This window comes from Cuculus canorus, chromosome 3, assembly GCF_017976375.1.
Source record: "Cuculus canorus isolate bCucCan1 chromosome 3, bCucCan1.pri, whole genome shotgun sequence".
Taxonomy (NCBI): domain Eukaryota; kingdom Metazoa; phylum Chordata; class Aves; order Cuculiformes; family Cuculidae; genus Cuculus; species Cuculus canorus.
In genome coordinates this window covers 103,280,356-103,299,345 of record NC_071403.1, presented here as the reverse complement: position 1 = coordinate 103,299,345, position 18,990 = coordinate 103,280,356, and the positions used below count along the sequence as shown (strand labels likewise).

At 36.4% G+C, this 18,990-nt stretch overlaps 1 protein-coding gene across 5 annotated transcripts in view; it reads left to right on the top strand.

Moving 5' to 3' along the window:
• Window positions 1-15,801, top strand: part of KIF6 (kinesin family member 6) — a 157,065-nt gene extending 141,264 nt beyond the window's left edge. For 4 of the 5 annotated variants that reach the window (XM_054062612.1, XM_054062613.1, XM_054062609.1 and 1 more), the window contains 5 exons: window positions 318-453; window positions 1,976-2,064; window positions 9,241-9,330; window positions 11,257-11,357; window positions 14,470-15,801. In XM_054062612.1, coding sequence (XP_053918587.1) covers window positions 318-453; window positions 1,976-2,064; window positions 9,241-9,330; window positions 11,257-11,357; window positions 14,470-14,486 — 433 coding nt within the window. In that variant the 3' untranslated portion in view covers window positions 14,487-15,801. The remainder of the gene's footprint in view (window positions 1-317; window positions 454-1,975; window positions 2,065-9,240; window positions 9,331-11,256; window positions 11,358-14,469) is intronic. The other variant, XM_054062611.1, reaches the window with a different exon arrangement.
• The last annotated feature ends 3,189 nt before the right edge of the window (window positions 15,802-18,990 follow it).

Genomic DNA, 18,990 nt, shown 5'->3' with positions numbered 1-18,990 from the left:
GAAATCAGAAGAAAAGAATGACATGCTTGGTAGAACCTATATTTTAATTGTTAATCAATATTGATCCCAGTTGAATGTCACTAATTTCTTTAGTGAAATAAAAGTTTTGTGGGATAAATTTCTTCAACTTACTGTTTAGTGAAGCTCTTCTAAAATGTGAAATGTCTCTTTCTACCACCACTCTGTCTGTGTACCCTGCCTCTCTGATTATTATACATTCTTTTGTAGTTTAAATCTGTAACAATTCTAGGTGGGATAAAGATTTTTTCAGATATGTACTGGAAGATCTGTAATACACTTTCTTCTTCTCACATTAGTTATAAAACAATGTTTAACCACTTGAAAGGGCTGAAGATAGAGATTGAGCACCTGCAGCTCCTTATGGAAAAGGCCAAGATGAAGTTGCAAAAGGATTTCGAAGTCTGGTGGTCTGAAGAGGCAACAAATCTACAGGTATGAAGTCACTTCATACTTCTTCCATACTCATGAAAATGTTACACCTTCAATAATTTCTTAAAGAAGTAGTTAATTGGCTAGTTAGAAAGGAGTATGAAGGATGGGATATGGGGCCTGATTCACATGCGCTTATGCCAAGGTAAATCAGACAGGCTAATGTGAATTATGCTTGCATGAAGCTAATACAAACAAAGCAAAACATTTGTATTCTGCTCTGTTTTCTGTTTTAACATTCCCCCAAATAACTTGATTGAAAACGAAGAATGGTCCCAAAATGCAGAAACTCTGCAGGAATCTGAAACAAATAGAAGAGGTTGGAAAAAAATAAGCTTCCTTACTGCTAGCAAAACTAAGATTTCATCAGGTTTATGATGTGTGTTAGAAGGTGGCAGTCATAACTGTAATATGGATAAATCCCAACAAACATAATTGGTTTTTGTCTTCCTTTGTTTGCAAGACTCCAGTAACTTTTCAATTTTCCTGAGCTGAATAGGGTGTCCTTATTTAATGACCCATGTAAAAGTGAATTAAAAAATGTCATTTTAAACAGTGTATTAGGGGCTCATACACAGGCAGTCTAAAAGCTACACAGTTTTACAAACACAGGAGACAGTACTAGAGGATCCAGAGGGGGATCAACTGGAACAATGACATAGCTTTCTTATTCTCCGTTTCTAACACTTCTTTAATGTCATTCATGTAGTGACATGGCATCTCACGTCTAAGCGCTGCCATGAAATGCACATCAGCTTAGTGAAAAAGAATTCTGAGTGCAGTCCATCCTGTATCATTTATTATTAACTAGAAGAAAACATTAAATCCTTGGGGAAAATTTGTTATAAAGAAGTAGTTAGACAGTACTCTGTTTAATACTTTTAAGTAGGAATTTAAACCGTATTTTTAAAAAACAGTAAATATTTTAAAAAATACATAAATATGAAAAATAACATGAGGATCTTAGCCACTTAACTAGCTTAACTTCAAATTATCATTGCAAAATACTTCTCACAGAATCACAGCCTAAAATCCCTAATGATCTTAGTGGTAAAGAGGATAACATTTTAGTCACCTTGCTGTCTAAATATTTAGGCTTTTCAAAACACTAGAAGTAATATTCTTGAAACCACTGGGGCAGGTTTTCTCTGTCCCTTTGCAGGAGTGGTCTAGAATTCAGCCTCTCATGGTTCATCAGTAGGAGATTAGATAACTGGAAAAAATAATTGGAATTGATTTCTTGGATCTTGACGACTTATACATCTGAGGTCCATAAGAATCTCAAATTGGGGAACACATGCTGTAACATATTAAAAAACAGTAATTTGAGCTTATAAATACTTGAACCAATCCTAAACACTTCTTTCTTTGTTCGAAAGTGTTTGGCCAAGTGAAGAACATACCGTGTGTTCAGACTCTGTTTTCTGAATGAGTCATTCCCTACCTTGTTTTGCTGAGACCTGTAGGCCAATATTAAGCATTCCAAAAAAACCTACATAATTTTTTTTTTTCAATCTAAACCCAGCAGGAAAAGCCAGAGATGGTTAACTCATCAAATACCGCAACAACTTACCCCCAGTTTATCAAATCCTCACAACATCTATCGACTAACAGGTAAATTGATCATTTTTCTCTTCCTTACTTATAAATAAATGCAGTTTTAGTAGAAGTGCAGTTTACCAGAAATCTTTTACAAATATCATGTTAAAACACTATATTTCCAGTTACAAGAGGAAAACGGCCTAGAAAATGAATTTTTATCATTCAGTTATTTTGCAATCATATTGAAGGTAGCTTATTGTAACTCATTTCTTTTGACTTGTTGGTCTTGGACCCTAAAAACCTGTCACTGGGGACCCTGTGACAGATAGTTAAGAAAAGCAAGCTTGATATGTCAACTTTTTATATGAGGAGACTGTACCTCCTTCGGAATGTATCCAGGGGACTGCAACCCAAAATAAGATTAAGCAATTATTTAATATATAACCTAGGTAGATTTGCTGTTGAAAAATGTACTGGTGCTACATTTATGCGATGTATTGTTCCACAATGATATACCATATGATATTGTAAAACACTTGTGCATCATCTTCAGTAGAAAAATGTAATCATCTTGGTTGTTTCATCATCAGTCATTTCTGATTTCAAAATCTTTAGTTTAAATTTGCAGTAATAGAATCTTCATAGCCTTCAATCAAAGTAGAGTGCAGGAAAACACATACCAGAAGGTGCAGTTTTCCGTATTCATTGACAATAAATAGGGGTGTTCTCTTTCCTTCTCTCTTCCTCTCTCCCTCCTCACCTCTGTCTTGCTCCTTCTCACTATACAGTTAATTTTCCTCTGATGAGTGGCTTTAGCTACAATTTTATAACAATACTCTGCATTAAGGATGTCTCCTGCTTTGCAGCAAACATAATATATCATGCATACCATTAAATAATGAATCATGGATTTTCTTAAAAATGTAAAATAAATTCTAATTTTTGTTATAAACTTTCATGTATCTAAATCAGTACAGAGAGTTGATGTTTCTTATTTAGTCTGTTTAAACATATTTCACATGGGTACATTTCGAGTGTGGTGTATATGGAAGTAGAAATGCTACCTGTGTTTTTTATGAGGTGGAGCTGCAGGCTTAACATCCCACTGTGCATTAAAATTTATTTTTCCCTCTACTTGAAGCAACAACAATTTAGTGTAAAAGTTTCCAATTTCACAGGCTTTAAGAGTATAAAGTATTAGAATGTTTATAGTCCAAGGATTTCCTTCACCCCAGTTGACACAGAAATTTACTTATCAGTTCCTGTGATTGTGTAGGATGAGTAAAGGCTACAATTGCTCCTCACGATTACATAGTCCTGTGACACAGTTGATTCTCTCTTTCTAACTCACCTAGAAATGAACAATCTCCTTCTCTGAAATTATATTGCTATCTTCACTCAGCAGAATAATCAGTTAAAAAAGCAGAAACTGACATAAATTATACCTCATATAATGTAGTGTAAATAAAACCTATTTCCAAAACAGTATTCAGTTCACAGGTGTGTTCAATAGATGTAAGACATAAAACTTAGTGGGCTGCATGTCAGAAATCTAAGATTGCTGCTGACAGAGCAAGTGTGCAGTAAAACCATTCAGACAAACTCCTGAGTGTGAGTGGATATAAATATAACCTTCAGGTCTAGAAGTAATAAATTATCTGTCTCAGCGTATAAAGGATATAGGTATGTTCTATAATATTTCTTGAGATTTATACGTGTGTTTGAACAAAGTTGTTTGATGACCTTCTAGTGTACAATTCATGTGGTTTGTTATTGTTTGGCACACCTTAGTCATATTACCAGAGAAAATTAAGCCTTGGGAAGAGAATGTGATAGCCTTAAACTGTATTTTATATCACGTTTATAACTAAAACGGAGAAGGGAAGATGGTAATCCTTTCGAGACTCAAAAAGGATATACACATAGAAAAGCACTTGATTCATGGCCAGTTTTCAATTTTCAAGTGAAAAAATGGCCAAATTGTTAAGTGTTGAAGTCAATCTGTGTTAATAAAGGAATTGAATAGTGAGCATTTCTGCCTTAGCTAGTAAGGTTTGAAAGCCATTGGCTTGATCCTACTCTCACCATATTAAGAAGCAAAACACTGAATTCAGTGACCATAGTGCTGAAGTGAGGGAAAGGGTGATGTGAGTGTTATCAGTGGGTTTGACATGAGAAAAAAACATTTCTGCATAAGAAAGATAATTTAATGAACAGGTAAATCATGTTACCAGAACTGATATACTTAAAATAGCTGCAACCATTAGTATGTATGTTGTAGAGACTTATGGATTCATGTTCATTAACCTGTTAACTAGATTCAGAAGATCTCCAGACTGTATTTATCTTTGTATATGTCTTTCATATGATGGTTGCAGAAATAATAAATTTCATCTGATCTGAACATATTACTTAAAATTAAGAACAACTGTGCTAAGGTGAGAGGAAATGACCCACCTCTGTAGTTCAGACAGAAAAGGATCTAATCTGCAATCCCAGAGTCACAGTACAAAGAGAAAGGAAAAGAAACTTAAAATAATAATCAAGAAATTTTGTTCAAAAGGAATACCTAATAAAAGCCCTCAAGCTTGAAAGAAAATATCCTACTTGTCCATAGACTCTACCATAAAGCTGTGGTCCTAACTGCAACTCATACTGTATGTATGTTTATGTCTCTTAGTGGGTTCCTGTCAAGTCTGCAAAAAGTCTTAAATGCTTGTTGGGGTCAGCAATCCATGTCTGCTCCACTTCAGCATTCAAGCACAGTGTTTTGTTCATCCTTGTACAGTCTTTCTCCCACACTGGCTTTCATTTAAGAAATTTACCAGGTCTTTGTTTGTTCAAGTTACTTCTCTTACTGAATATTTAACTTCACTAGTATTCAACTGTTCTTGCATTCACCTTAAATCAAGCAAATGCTGGATAGTTATTCAAATTTTCTAAAAAATTTTGGATTTTTTTCCTTCCTCAGAAAGAATGCATTCCTTCTTCACTCTGTCAGATCTTTCTTAACCTCACTTATTCCCTGACTGAATGTAATTTGTCCTGTTCCGGCAAGCCTCACAGTATGTTCAGTTTCAGACTCCTTGGCTCTCCGGCTCCTTCTTCAAACTCTTCCTGTTACTTTAGATTCCCTTCGAGATATTTTCAGATAACTCTTCATGTTCTCCGATGACTCTGAGCATCAAATTTTTTTAGCATTTATTGTCCTGGATTGCAAAACTTACTCCCTGTATTACCGCTATGTGAAACAAGAGAATGTTTACATATTTTGCAGCATTTTCTGTCGTAATAATTTTTCATTCCTGCCAATTTTACACAGTGTTACATGATGATAAAAAATAATCTGGGAATAACATCACCGATTAATGAGATTTCACATTCTGTTGGTAGCAATTTAACTTGAGCAGTTTATCTATGAATTTGCAGGTTAGGCCAAATTTGGTTTTGCAACCACATACTAAAATACTCAGATTTCAAGCAGCTTGAATCTTGCCTGTGTCTACACAAAACATCTGTTCGCCTTGCATCCAAAGCTCAGATGACTGGAGAACTGCAGCTGAGAGTTTTTTTAATATTGCAGAGGCTTCACACCTTCAAATTTAACACGTTCCCTGTAATCTTCCTGATTTCCCATTTTTTTCAGCGCTGCACTCATGAATCAAGCGTTCATACCATGACCTTCATCATCTCTCCAGCTCCTCTACCCTATGTGCTTGATGGAGCTGGTCAATCCATGGGACAGTTGTCTCTTGCCCTTGGGTTCCTGCAACAAGGGAGACACACTGCTGCCACACTGTATATATCTCTCTAGCTGCTGCCCCATGCTTGACCCTGACATATATTCCAACAGATGGCCACCCAAAAAAAACCAAATTACCCACTGGGTGCAACTACAGGTACTAGGTCAAATGTTGACAGAGTATTTTTAAGCTCCAGAAAAAGCAGGAATTTTACAGAAGCTCTCAGGAAACAGCACTTTGAGACTTCTTAAATTTAACTCAAATTAAAGTTAGATAGATTCAGAATTCAAATAGGAATTATACATTGTCAAAGAACGTAATTAATATTAGACCTTGAGAGTCAGACAAAGAGATGTCTACAGCTCATATGTCTGTGCAAATCCAAAACTGTGACGCAGGAGTTCTTATTTACACATTACAGAAATGTTACAGAAGGCACCTCTAGAGATCTCTAGACCAATCTCTTGCTTGAAGAGCTATTGTAAAACTAAGTCAGGCCAGCCATGGTTTTGTCTGGCTTTGTCGAGCATCCTAAGATTTCCAGGCCTTAAGGTGGAATATACAGCGAGGGGTGTATTTTCCCCCATGCCATGTGTTTATAATGACTTTCCTTTAAATTTAGAGCAGTATTAGCAAAAATTCTTATCAGCTTCTAACACTCAGATGAAGGAGGAGAGTCCTGGCTTCTAAGAATAGGCTAGGAGAAAGTTGCAAACCCTAACTGGTATGAATCCTAGCGTACAAACCACTGCACATCAAAATTACACTCTTTTGTCCTCTTATGATTTAATGTATCTTCTTCAGTATGAAGGATGCATATTATCCCATACAGACCATCCCTCTAGTCTAGGGATTAGAGCAATCTGTGGGTTACGTAAAACATGGGTTTGGGTTCTGCCAAGGCAAAGGACTCATTTGCTAGATTAGTGCTCTAATTGTTAACCTCTTATATGGAAGCAGCACTTTGAGTCTTCACAAAAAGTAGTTATAAGCTTCCTTTTAAATTTCCTTAACTTGCAGAAGAGTTTACACCCTGCAGACTGTAGCCCAACAGACAGAGGATAGGAATTTAAGGTCCATCTCTGAGCACACTAATGTTAATTGCCTGATTCTGGGCATCACCTCACTCAGTCTAAGAAGGGGTGGTGGAGGGGTGAGTGACCTTCTTCAAGGGCCCAGTTCTCCCAGGCAAGTTTTGGCATACTGTCCTGGGTCCAGGAATCCACCTGAAAGTGAAATCCCTAGATTTCAAACCCTGTGTCACCTGTAGCATCTATTTTTTTTAATGGATCTGGATACAAGTCCCCTTTAAAATGGGATTTTAACAATATCAGAGAATAATTTTCATGGGAATCCAATGGAAAGAAATAGTTTGAACATATTAACTACTGCAGCTTAAAAAATACTTCAGCTGACTCATGGTATTTATGAAATTATACATTCTGTTATACATTATACATTTCTGCATGAAAAGCGAAGAAGGTTATTACAATGAAAAGAAAGCAATGAAAAAAAGGATCTCAGTAAGTCACATTACCTTACTTTTATTTCAGGCTAAGAGCATAATCATAGACAGTTGCTACAGTTCAGATGATGCATAGTGATTTATCAAACCATGGTCATATGATTTGGATGCCTAGGTATCTCAGGGCACAGACAGAGAATCCTTTCAGAAAACTGAATTTCATAGAATCTTACAATAGTTTGGGTTGGAAGGGACATTTCACTCAATCATGCAGCTATCTTGCCTTCCTTTCCTGATTTCTTACGCCTGGGGACTGAGAGCTCTTGTGCTTTATGGAAAGAGTCCTTAAGGATCTGCCAGCTCTTTTCTGCTCCCTTGTCTCTGAAAGCAGTTTCCCAGGAGGTCATATTGACTAACTTCTTGAAGACTTGGAAGTTTGCTTTCCTAAAATTCAGGGTCATGACTTCAGTCTTTCCCTTATTCATATGCCTCAGGAATGCAAACTCCACCAGTGCATGATCTCTGCAGCCCAGACTGCCTTCAGTCTTGATGTCACCGATTCACTCGCTTGGGTTAGTGACCATCAGGTCCAGTATCACGTCCCCTCTGGTAGTGCTATCTATTACCTGGCTTAAGATGTTATCCTCAATGCATTCTAGGAGTCTCCTGGATTACCTACAGCTTGCCATGGTACTTTTCCAGCAGATATCAGGGTGGTTGAAGTCCCCCAGCAGGATGAAAGCCTGTGAGTGTGATGCCTTCTGTAGCTGGAGTAAGAAGTTTTCTTCAATAGGCTCCCCTTGATCAGGCAACCTGTAGTAGACACCAACCAAAAGGTTCCCTTTGTTGCCTCAGTCCCTGGTTCTTACCCATAAGCTTTCAACTTTCTTCTGGCAGGAATTTAAGCTCCTAAATCATTTAGTTTCTAAGAACTGCCAGATTGATGGAAAAAGTGTTCAGGAAATCTTTAAGTAGAAATATGATGTAAAGTTCCCAGATATTGTTAACCCGCACAGTACGTAATAACATAACACATCCTTTCTAGTTCTTGTAATATGCAGGCATAATAAACTACAAAATATAATTAACATTAAATATAATTTTAGTTGAATAAAGCTGAGTCTTGAGGTTGTTTTAATCCACGTAGGCAGGTGCGAATGGTATGGGACTTGAGGGGTTAAAGAGAAACATTCAGTAGACTTGGAGCAGTTCATTTGAAAATGACTTATACTCTTGGGCACAATATCTTCTGCAAAACTGAACCTGGCACAATGTAATACAGTAAAATTTTAGTAATAAATTTCTTTCCTTTTTCAAGTTCTCTGCCAGAAATATCAGTTCTTCAGCCAACAATGAACAAAGTACTGCCGTTAGAAAAGCAAGCACTTGCCAATCCTGCCATCTACTGGAAAAAGCCTAAAACTGAGTAATTCAGTGTTTCCACTCAGATTTGCACCAGCTCCAGTAACATAAGCAACCTCCGGGGAAAGGACTGAGTCCCTAGACATCCTGTGGCAGAAATCTGCCTTCCCAGTGGAGAGAGTCCTTGATAACAGTGTCTGCAGGAACAGGAATGCACAACAGCTGTTTGCAATATATCTAGCTATCATCAACAAGCCACTTCAGGAAGTCCTCAATGAGTTTTTATCCAATCTCCCACAGATTTCGATAGTAATTCTGCCTGACTAAAGAAATAATGGAAAATGAGCTAAGGCCTTACTTGGCTGAAATTTTGGGAACTAAATATACCATTACAAACTGTACATCAGATGCATCAAGGTGCTTTATGAACCCTGCTTAGAAGGCAAATACTAAAAGTAGAATCTTTATGAGCTCATTTGTCTTTCTTTCTTTCATAGCCACATTTTCTGCATAAACCTAATCATCACATGGACTTAGCTGACAATCGTCTTCCAGTAAACAAGTGCTTTATATAGATAAAAAAGTCTTGAAAAACAACTTCCTTGTAATTATTTAGCATGTATTAATATTCCCTCCCCAAGGGCTATATTCTTCCTTTCATTTGTGCTCTTATTCTAGTTTTTCAGAGACTTCAAGAGTCAGCCCTAAAGAAGATACAGTTGAGAAAAGAAATTCAATCGCTCCTAGTAACCCAACTTCAGAAATTAGGTAAGCAGCACACCTGGCTATTCAGAGGAAAAAGCCCTCTATCAATCTCTTTAACAACTGTCTCCTGGGAAAACAAAAGTAAAACTGAGACGTCACATTTTCCTCCAACTTCCAAAACAGCCTTAAACCTGTTCCATAGCTTTACATCAAGTAGCTGAGTATCAGCAGTAAAGAGGCGGTTTCTTGCTTGGCCTGAGGCCTTTTTCCCCTCAAGCTTATGAATTCTCATATGTGTCTCTTCTAAGCAAGAGAAAGGAACTCAGAAAGAGTAAATAAAAACATTTGAAAGGAAAAGAAATCAGAGGATATAAGTATTGCAGAAGGCAGAAACTACGCAAGGATTTTTTCATTCTTGTGGTTTTGTCCTTAAAATATTTTGACCCTCCATCCTACAAATTATTCTAGTAGCATAAAATGACACCAGCAGCACAGTTGTGTCAGACTTGGCAAAGGTTATCATGTTTTCTCAAAAGAGGTACTGCTTTGTGAAAATTAACTTAGCAAGTAAACAGAAACTAGTGCTTTCTTTTTTTGACAGCTTCTCTATTTTTTTCTAATTTGCTCATTTCCATGTTCTTTTTTTTCCTACCAAAACAACATGACAAGTCAGTGTACTTCCAGAAGTTATATTCTTATTTTCTCAACAGTTCTGACTATTAAGGCCCTCAGGAAAATATGATTAAGTTACTACTTTTCCTACTGCATTAGTATGAACAACTTACAAGGGGTTTTTTTTCTTCAATTTTTTTCTCCAAAACAATCCATTTCTAGAAGAGTGGAAAATCATGGAAAATTTCGTCCCTAAAACCTGATGTCTCAAACAGCATTTTAAGAAAAGGAGAAGAAAAAGAGAGGCTAAAATGGGATTTAAACAGTACCTTCTCAAACACATTGTGTATTTTTGATTTTTTATATTGTTGCTAAGCAAATGAAAATCAATACGAGAATAGCCCTCTACTAGTTTTCTGAGATCATCTTGTAAATTACAGAAAAAGGGATATTTTTTTCATAGTCATTTCTGGATTTTTTTTCCATTTTGGTTTGCTAATTCTGCAATTGAGAACTTAATAGCACAAAGACAAGGATATCAGACTTCTGTTTTATATCAGGCACAATTACATCCTACTGCAATCGTCAGTAAGGAACAGTGGAAATAACTATAATTACAAAGGTAGGATATGTAAAAAAAAAAGCTTCTCCCTTTAGTTCTACTTGTCTTTCCATACTTTTATCACTGTATTTCTTACTTCATTGTTAGTGCTTAATCTCTAAACGAGGCTAAAGAAATAAGGCCAAATTCTTAGCAAATTAGAACAATTTCTTTGTACTACATTATCTTATACCACTGGAGGGTCTGTCAACAGCAGAAGTCAGTCAATGATTCAACTGCATAGATACAAGATCTCCACTGGGACTGGAGACTCAGCAGCACAGAGGAGCTTTTCCTGTCCTCAAATGCCATGAGAGTCATGTGATTGTTTACTTCTAGGTATGTGTGATAATTTAATTACCTTACAGAAGGCAAAAATACTATTGATCTGTTCAAATAAATAGCAGCATTTTTTTCCTGAAGCAAACACGCACATGGCTTAGTCGCATCCACCATGTCTTTGGTAAGCTCACTGTATTAGGCTTTTCAGATTGACAGTAAGTCTTTGGCTTAGCAGGAAAACATTTTTAACTCTTTGCGGGAGGTTTTATAACTGATAAGCATGTAGCTCTACCAAATTAAAAAGATACTGAATAATCTTAAGAATCTGCATAAGAACATTAAGAAATCCTGAGCTTGATTCTCCTCTGAACTGTGCCATCTCTAACAATGTCTCTAGAGAACAAAGTCCTCCATGCTGAAAAAAGAGAGGACATAATGGAATAGAAAAATAACCTTTACTCCATTCGGTCCACAAGTACACTTTCTTATTTCAGGACCCCATCAACTTCATCTGTTCCTCTGACTGGAGACAGCCAGGCTGATGCTGACATCCTAGCTTTCATTAAAGCAAGACAGAATATCCTGCAAAAGAAAGGTAAATCCTGCCAAAAAATAGGAAGCCAAACCAAAATCTTCAGTACAGCATTTTTAAGCCAAAATAGTTTTAGTCCACATTTATACTGACGCAAGTGAGAACTGATTCTGGCTTAAATTACATTACATTATGTTCTCAGCCATTCTAAACACTTGAGGTTCTTCACATGTATTTATTTTAGTAGCTCTATGCTGCAGTGTAAAACTAAGAAGGCTGTATGTTTTTCTTAGCCACCATCAGTGTACTTACTGGGGTGTGCATGTCTGTGCAGCCTGCACAGTGTATATCTTTACATTTAAGTAAATTCATTTGCATGTGGTTTCTGGATGATTAAAATACTTCCAAATTTTTCTGTATACATTTTCTTTAAACTATGTGGCCTGGTTATCAGCTGGTACAAATTTTGCTGTAATAATTCACACCAAATGGAGATTACACAAATGATTGCACTGTACCTTATCCCATGAGGCAGACTGTCCCACTGTGTCTAGCAGAGTATGCCATTAACAGTTATTTCACTGTATCAAGGTCTAGTGAAACTTTCTATGGGTATTTGTCATCAAATCAGGTACTGAGAGCAATCACAGGTAGGCAATAAAGTTCACTCTACAGTGTAGATAAGTAAAATTGGCTGGAAGCAGAAAGCACTAAACATACAACAGTGGCACTGCAAGGTAGCCCAGAAGTAATTCATCATGATAAAGAAAAATGACCCGTGATTTTCTTTATTTTTTCTTCCCCTGGAATAATAGTTTTTAGTGGCAGCAACCAATTAGACAGAGGATGAAAGCGGTAGTAGTTACTGAAGCAATAACTTTCCATCAGCACTTGACTGCTGATGACAGCATTATTCAGCAAGCTATCAGCACCTGGCAGATGGTGTTAGCACTGTCACAAAGTAGGGTTTCGGTATCACACTGCTTATCAGAAACCTGTCAGGTAAACACACAGTGGCTGAAAAAACAGCCTCCCTACACTCATCCAAAGCAAACACTTAACACACTTAGGCTTTGGGATCCCTTTTGTCTTTATTTAGAAAAGCTGTTGTCAGGTTTCTTCTACAAATGAAATTAAGTTGAATTTATAGGCAGCTAACCAGAGGAAGGTTAGAGATGTCCTACAACAAACATTTCAGGCCTTTAGAAGGTCCAAATCTGACTCATTTTGTGAAGTACAGTAATCTAGCAATAACAGTACATCTTGTTCTGTGATCATCTCCTAAATCATACCGTATCAGGAATGTACTTCTCAAATGCCTTTTCCATCCTGACTGTTTTTCAGCCACAGGCTTTTACCTAGTATCATCTTTCATTTTCAGAAGGGACTAGGCATTATCGACATTGACAACTATTAGACCCCAAGTTATGAAAGGTATTGTTACAGAATAGAGGGCAATCAACGTTTTTAAAATTGTTCTGAGTATCAAGATGGGCTACATGCTGTCTTAGGTAGGTGAAAATGAACAGAGCAGCATTTGCACAGTACTTACTCCATCATCCTGGCAGTGCAGGGCTCGATGTCTCAATCGCTAAGCATAGGCAGGGGAGCGAAAAGTAAAGGGGCTTCGTGAGTACAACCTGCATATTACAAACACATAGTGACCTGATATGTTGAAGATAAGAGACAGCTCAGCAGCAAGTGCTGAGAAAGATTTGTAGTCAACCAGACAGATAAAAGAAGACTTTTGTTCCTTGGCTACTTGTGAAGAAAGGGAAAACCTCCCAGATTTGAAGGATGGAGCCACTGATAGCAGGAACCATTGATCAAAAAAGTTTGTAAATTCTAATTTAGCAAAATGAAGGAGGGTGAAATCTATGGATTAGCACTGCTAAGGAAATACTTTTGCTCCAGCACCACAGGGAAACCTGAGGACATCTATGAGGGGCAGATGTACCCTTTCCAACCGGGAGAAGAACATGACCCAAGAGACTAGACTATTCCTGTATCTGTGATAGTGTTACATGTTTCCTTTTCCTCACAGTTACATGACTTGTTTCTAGATTAAAAGGAGATGAGAGGCACAGTAACTACTGTATTGTTTGTGGATTGTTGGCTATAAGGAGCTTCTGATAACAGTTGCATCCAAAGCAAATGACAACTGGAGGGGTTTTCTTTCGGGGGTGAGGATGGGGACTTGGATTGGTTTATAAAGAAAAACTATCAGAGGTAGAGTTAAGCAGAGAGGAATGAGAAGAAAAAGGGACTCTATTCTGACTGAATACTTTGGGGGGAAATGTTGCGTGTTGTCAGTCTCACAGAACTTTTCTTCATTAATTTTCAAACATATAAAAGATAAAGCAGAGATAAATTATTTGCCCACAGCCATTAAGCTAAGTCAGAGAGCTTCATATAGAAGCTAAGTGTGCTGAATCCAGTCCAGTGCTTTGTTGTCTTTTTCCCAAACTCTCTTCCACGGAGATTTTTGATAAACATTTCTGCATTTGTATTCACTGCCTGCATAATTATTACACACAGAGTGCCCTACAGGAATCAATATGAGAAAACATAGGTTCAACCAAACTTAAATCTGCTAGACCTAAAAAAATGTCAACATACTTACTGCTCTTTCCTTTATTGATCCTGATCCTTTCAAACTGTTATGTCAGTATTTTAGAAGCAAACTGAGAGGTCCACTTTATATTAGCTGGAGGAGGAGCAGATAAATGTGTGCAGGAGCCAACAGAGTGGAAAATAAGTTTCATAAACAGAAAGCATGGGAATGCTCAATGTCCTTAGTGACACTAATGCAGGGGAGGGAATGAGAGGTCTCAGAGATTACCTCAGTGTTTGTACATCGTTACCATTTGCTTTCTAAACAGAGAGGAATTAAAGCAGGTACATTCACAGGGGCTTGCTGGGATTGTTATAGCATTATAATAACTACATTGGAAAGCTTTTTACAAAGGGCTACTCTGTGAATATACAACTACTCTGTTGCCTTATTCAGTCTTGAGATAGAGAAATGAAAATGCAGAAAAGCAGGTGAATGACGGTTTTTGTGTTAAAAGTTTTAAATTAAAATTTTGTTCCTTTCTTTTGTTTTGTGTTTATGAAGTTCATTTTAAAACTGACAGCATATATATGGTCTAATATATTCTTTATGTCCTTTCAGGCTTGGGGAACAAATGAAATTCTTGTTGCAGTCTACTATTTCCTTTTAGAGATAGTAGAAGATCTTTGTTCTCTGGCTTGCTCTTCTGTTTAGAAACAGGTATGAATAACTACTTTAGATGTAAAGATTTATTTGGTAAAGATATAGAAGTGATTTGTCTTTAACAGTAAAATCCATTTCTCCATGAAATGATATCTCAATATTTGCACTCAGTATCTTCAGTTTGCATAGAGTTTAAGCAAAACTAAAACAACCAACCAGGAGTTTTCCAAATGCCTTTGTTTACTGAGAATTCATTGTATATTTTCCAAATGTAAAAATTATCTAATGTATTAACACTCTTCTACATCTTTAATCTGGGGAACACTTCCCACTGATGGTAGTTTTGTTTGCATGGATTTGCATAAGACTTTAGTAATTACATCTAGTTTGGATCCAGAGATGTCTATGCAAAATAGTAGTTATCTGGGATACAAAAGTCTGCAAAATTTCATTTGAAACATTTTGTTGTTTTATCCCCCCCAAGAAATAGAAGTTTCCATATCACATTAGTAGAATACTGAGATTGCATTTTAATATGAAAATAAATTTTATTAGAAATTAATTCTAGAGCTGAAAATATCTTAACTTTTTTATTTAATTTGAATACATTTAATGTTGTGCAAAATATACACCCAGAATAGGCAGGTTTTTAAAGTAAAATAGGGCAAACAGCTCTAAAACACAAATGAGATGTAAAAATTTAAATGCAGTTATATACAACATAAATTAACTATTGACTCAGTACTACTTTATTGCATAATATCCAGCAACAACTTAATTTACACATCAGACTAAAAGAAATCAAAAAATGCAGTGCAAAATACAGTCTGTTTCTCTGGGATATAAACGCTTTCAATTGAAGCCATCATTTTTCATGCTAGTGATAAACTTCATGCATTTGGAAGGCTTTGGGTTGTTCATATAAAAATACAGCAATATATTGGCAGCAGTCACATATCATTCTTAAGGATGTGTATTTCCTTAAGATTTTATAGTTCATTATTCATAATTATTCAGAAGTATATGGTAAATTGGTATGTTCAAACTACAGAAGATTTATGTTTAGCAAACTAACAAATAAGAAGTAATCAATTAAATAATATTAAAGTTATCCTTTTTCTGTAAAAATCAGCACAGCTATTACATAAATTGGTAAGATTTATGCAGAATTTACGATGTACAAGGTGAGATAACAGTCAGATGTAAAGTTGCTTCGGGAAGAGAGAGTTCACGGGTTTGGTCAGAGGAAGGAAAATCCACGCGTCTTCCCCATTTTGTATGTCAGCTTTGTTGGAGATTGTATTAAAATGTACTTCTTCTGCCAGAATTTTTATCTGTGTGTCTTTATTTTTTATTCTTCTCACTGTATTATATATAAACACTATTAAATAACTGTATAAACACTGAATTAATGTTTATACAGCTTCATTGAGGAGAGCAGGGCCACCACTCCACCTTTGTTCAACCCCACTAGCTGGAGAAAACCAGAGGTTCCAAACCGTTCCTGGGCAAAGCAGCCGTCTTCTTCTGTTTTCTGTAAAATTCCCATTATGGTAAATTTACTTGAAAGTGGTCAAAAGAAAACTACTGCTACAACAGCTCATTTCTTTTGACGTGAAAGCATTTCCAATAGTTTTCAGTAACTGGTTAAGAAAAGTATCTCAATGTTATGCTAATATGACCTATGTGGAACTGCTACTACTTGATGATTACATATTCAGTATTTTGTTCTCAGTTTGACACATATCTAACTCACAGAGAGAAAATATTCCTTGCTGTCCTGTTTTAAAATTATCTAGCCTTTTTTTACAATGTTGTAAAATTGGAGTGAATTTCAATTACTATCAGCAAAGTAATTCCTGATTTGCAGAACGGTCTGAGATTAAGATTACACCAAACACATTAAAAAAAAACAAAAAAAAAAAAAGTGCACCAAATAACAGAAAACTTATAAATACATTAACCCATATCAATATGTAACACCATATCAATAAATACAAAGCATTTCTTGTTTCTTTTGGAAATTTAAGTAATACTAAGTGGATGGAAAATATTGCTCATTCAGTACAGAATGGTCTTGCCAAGTAAAGCATACACTTTTTAAAAGCTGTCTCCCCTCTTCAAAGGTTGCCTCTTGGGCTCACAGGAAAATTTAGGTTGGAAAGGAACTCAGAAGTTCTTTAATCCCACCTCTTGTTCAAAACAGCATCAGCCATGAGACTAAAACAAACTGCTGAGGGCTTTGTTCAGTCTGGCCTTGAAAAGCTCCAAGGATGGAGACTGTTTAACCTTTCTAAGCTATCTGTTCCAATGCTTGACTATTCTCATCATGAAAAAGTTTTTCCTTTTGTCCAGCTTGAACTTCTCTTTTTTCAGTTAATGCTCATTGTCTCTCTTCCTCTCACAAGCCACACTGTCAAAAGCCTGGCTCCATCTTCTTTCTGGCCTTCTCATAAGTGTTGGAAGGCTATGGAGTTTCTTTTTTTTTCTTTTTTTTTTTTCCTTTTTGTTTTAACATGATGCATTAAAAATTTAAATTTTTAAATTATTTCATATGAATCACTCCCATTGTTTAAATCAATGTTAAATGATCCTTTTGTAGTTTTTTTTTTACGTTTCACTTCCTGCAATGTTTGATGTTTGCTTTGAAACCTCTCCAATAAAGCAAGCAATGTAAACTAGATGTTTATAATTGTTACTATCCATGCTTTGATTTAACGCCACCAGAATAAAATTGAAGACTTTGACTAAAACTCTGATTTCCCTTTGCCTTGAGGGAAATCTCAGGGGCTGCAACTGACATTTTCTAAAGATTATCTGTTCATTTCTCAGGTGAGGTGCTTCTCTTGACACAAATAGGGAACTAAACAAATACTTGTGTTTGAGGGCCAACACTGGGTTTACCGAGATGCATTTATACAGATAAAGAACAGAAACAATGAAATCCACTTCCAATGCAATAACTACAAGTCTTACTTTAGTCCTTAGCCAGCAATTAAACAATAGGCAGCCACTCACCTCCGAACAGCCAGGGGGAAGGACTGGAAAGGGGAAGAATGAACTGTGGGCTGAAATAAGAAGAGTGTTAATAAAATATTTTCTTCTTCTTCATCATCATCATCGTCATCATTATAAACTATAAAGCTATACTCAGCCCATTCCAATTAGTGATCAGAGAACACGTGCTCCCAGCAGTGGATGCCATATGGAGTAAACAGTGAGCACAGCAGTTCTAGCGCGTGCAGAGGTAATAGATGGTGCAGAGAGATCCCCAAAGCCAGAAGTCACACTCGGAGCACATGGAAACCAAACACCAAGGAGCACCAAGAGTTAAGGGACTGCCAAGAGCAAGAAAAGCCAAGGAAAAAGAGAGCCATCCCCAGAAAACTTCCTGCTTTATACTAAGTGTGGTGTTTATTGATGATATTGAATACTTTCTCTGGCCAGTTTGGATCAGCTGTCCTGGTTCTGCTCCTCCCAGCCTAATACACCTGCTTATTTGTAACAAATGAGAAACTGAGAAAAATCCTTGGTTTGCCTAACAACAAATATAAACATCAGCATTTTTCAGCATTCTTCTTATACCAATCTCTTCTCTCATGCTGGAGAAACAGTAGGTGCTGAGAAAAAAATTAATTCTATCTCAGCTGAGCATAAACATTACCCAGTAATAACTGTAAACTAAGTTTTAGCAATGCTATTTTCACACTGAACCTAAAATGCTGCAGCTACTGAGAACTGCAGATACTTAGAAGAAAATTTACTCTATCCCAGCCATAGTGGACACTACAGAATTCAAGGAAACATGGGGTTTTTTGTTTGGTTTTTCTTCATGGAAACTGTTTAAGAAAAATACTACTGAAATCTTGGAAATATTTAATCTGAAAATACTGCATGTTTTCACCTATGTAAGTGTAAATAAGGAAGTCAAAATGATTGGTTTAAATTTGGAGTGAGAACAAAATCAGAAGTAGAAAATTGCCAGATGTCATTATCATGCCTGCAGATATACAATGTTAGTGTTATTTATATTTAACATGGTTCTAAATGATTTCCTTATCTCTTCCCTGAAGTGCAGGGTTTAAAAGCCATCCAAGAAGCAAAGCAAAGTCACAACAAGTCAGTATTTCCGTGTACAAATTTTTCAGGCTGAAATGCATACACTATGGTAGGATGGGTCTCTGGATCTTTGCATCCGATTTGTCATGTAGTTCTGTATGGAGACGTTTCTTCCAAAAAACCTAGTCCAAACATTCATTCTTCATCAGAATTTTGAAGGTGACAGGATCAGACAAGGTGTCTTTCAAGCATTTAATTTGTTATTTTAGAAAGAGCTTATTTGTGTGTATGTAAATTATATTCTTACTGATAACAGCGGTATTTTTTCTGGCTTTTGAAATACAGAGTGAGGAAACCATGTCAGTTATTTTTGGATTATCTTTTATTTTACATCTGTCTATGTTTAGGAACTGTTAGGGA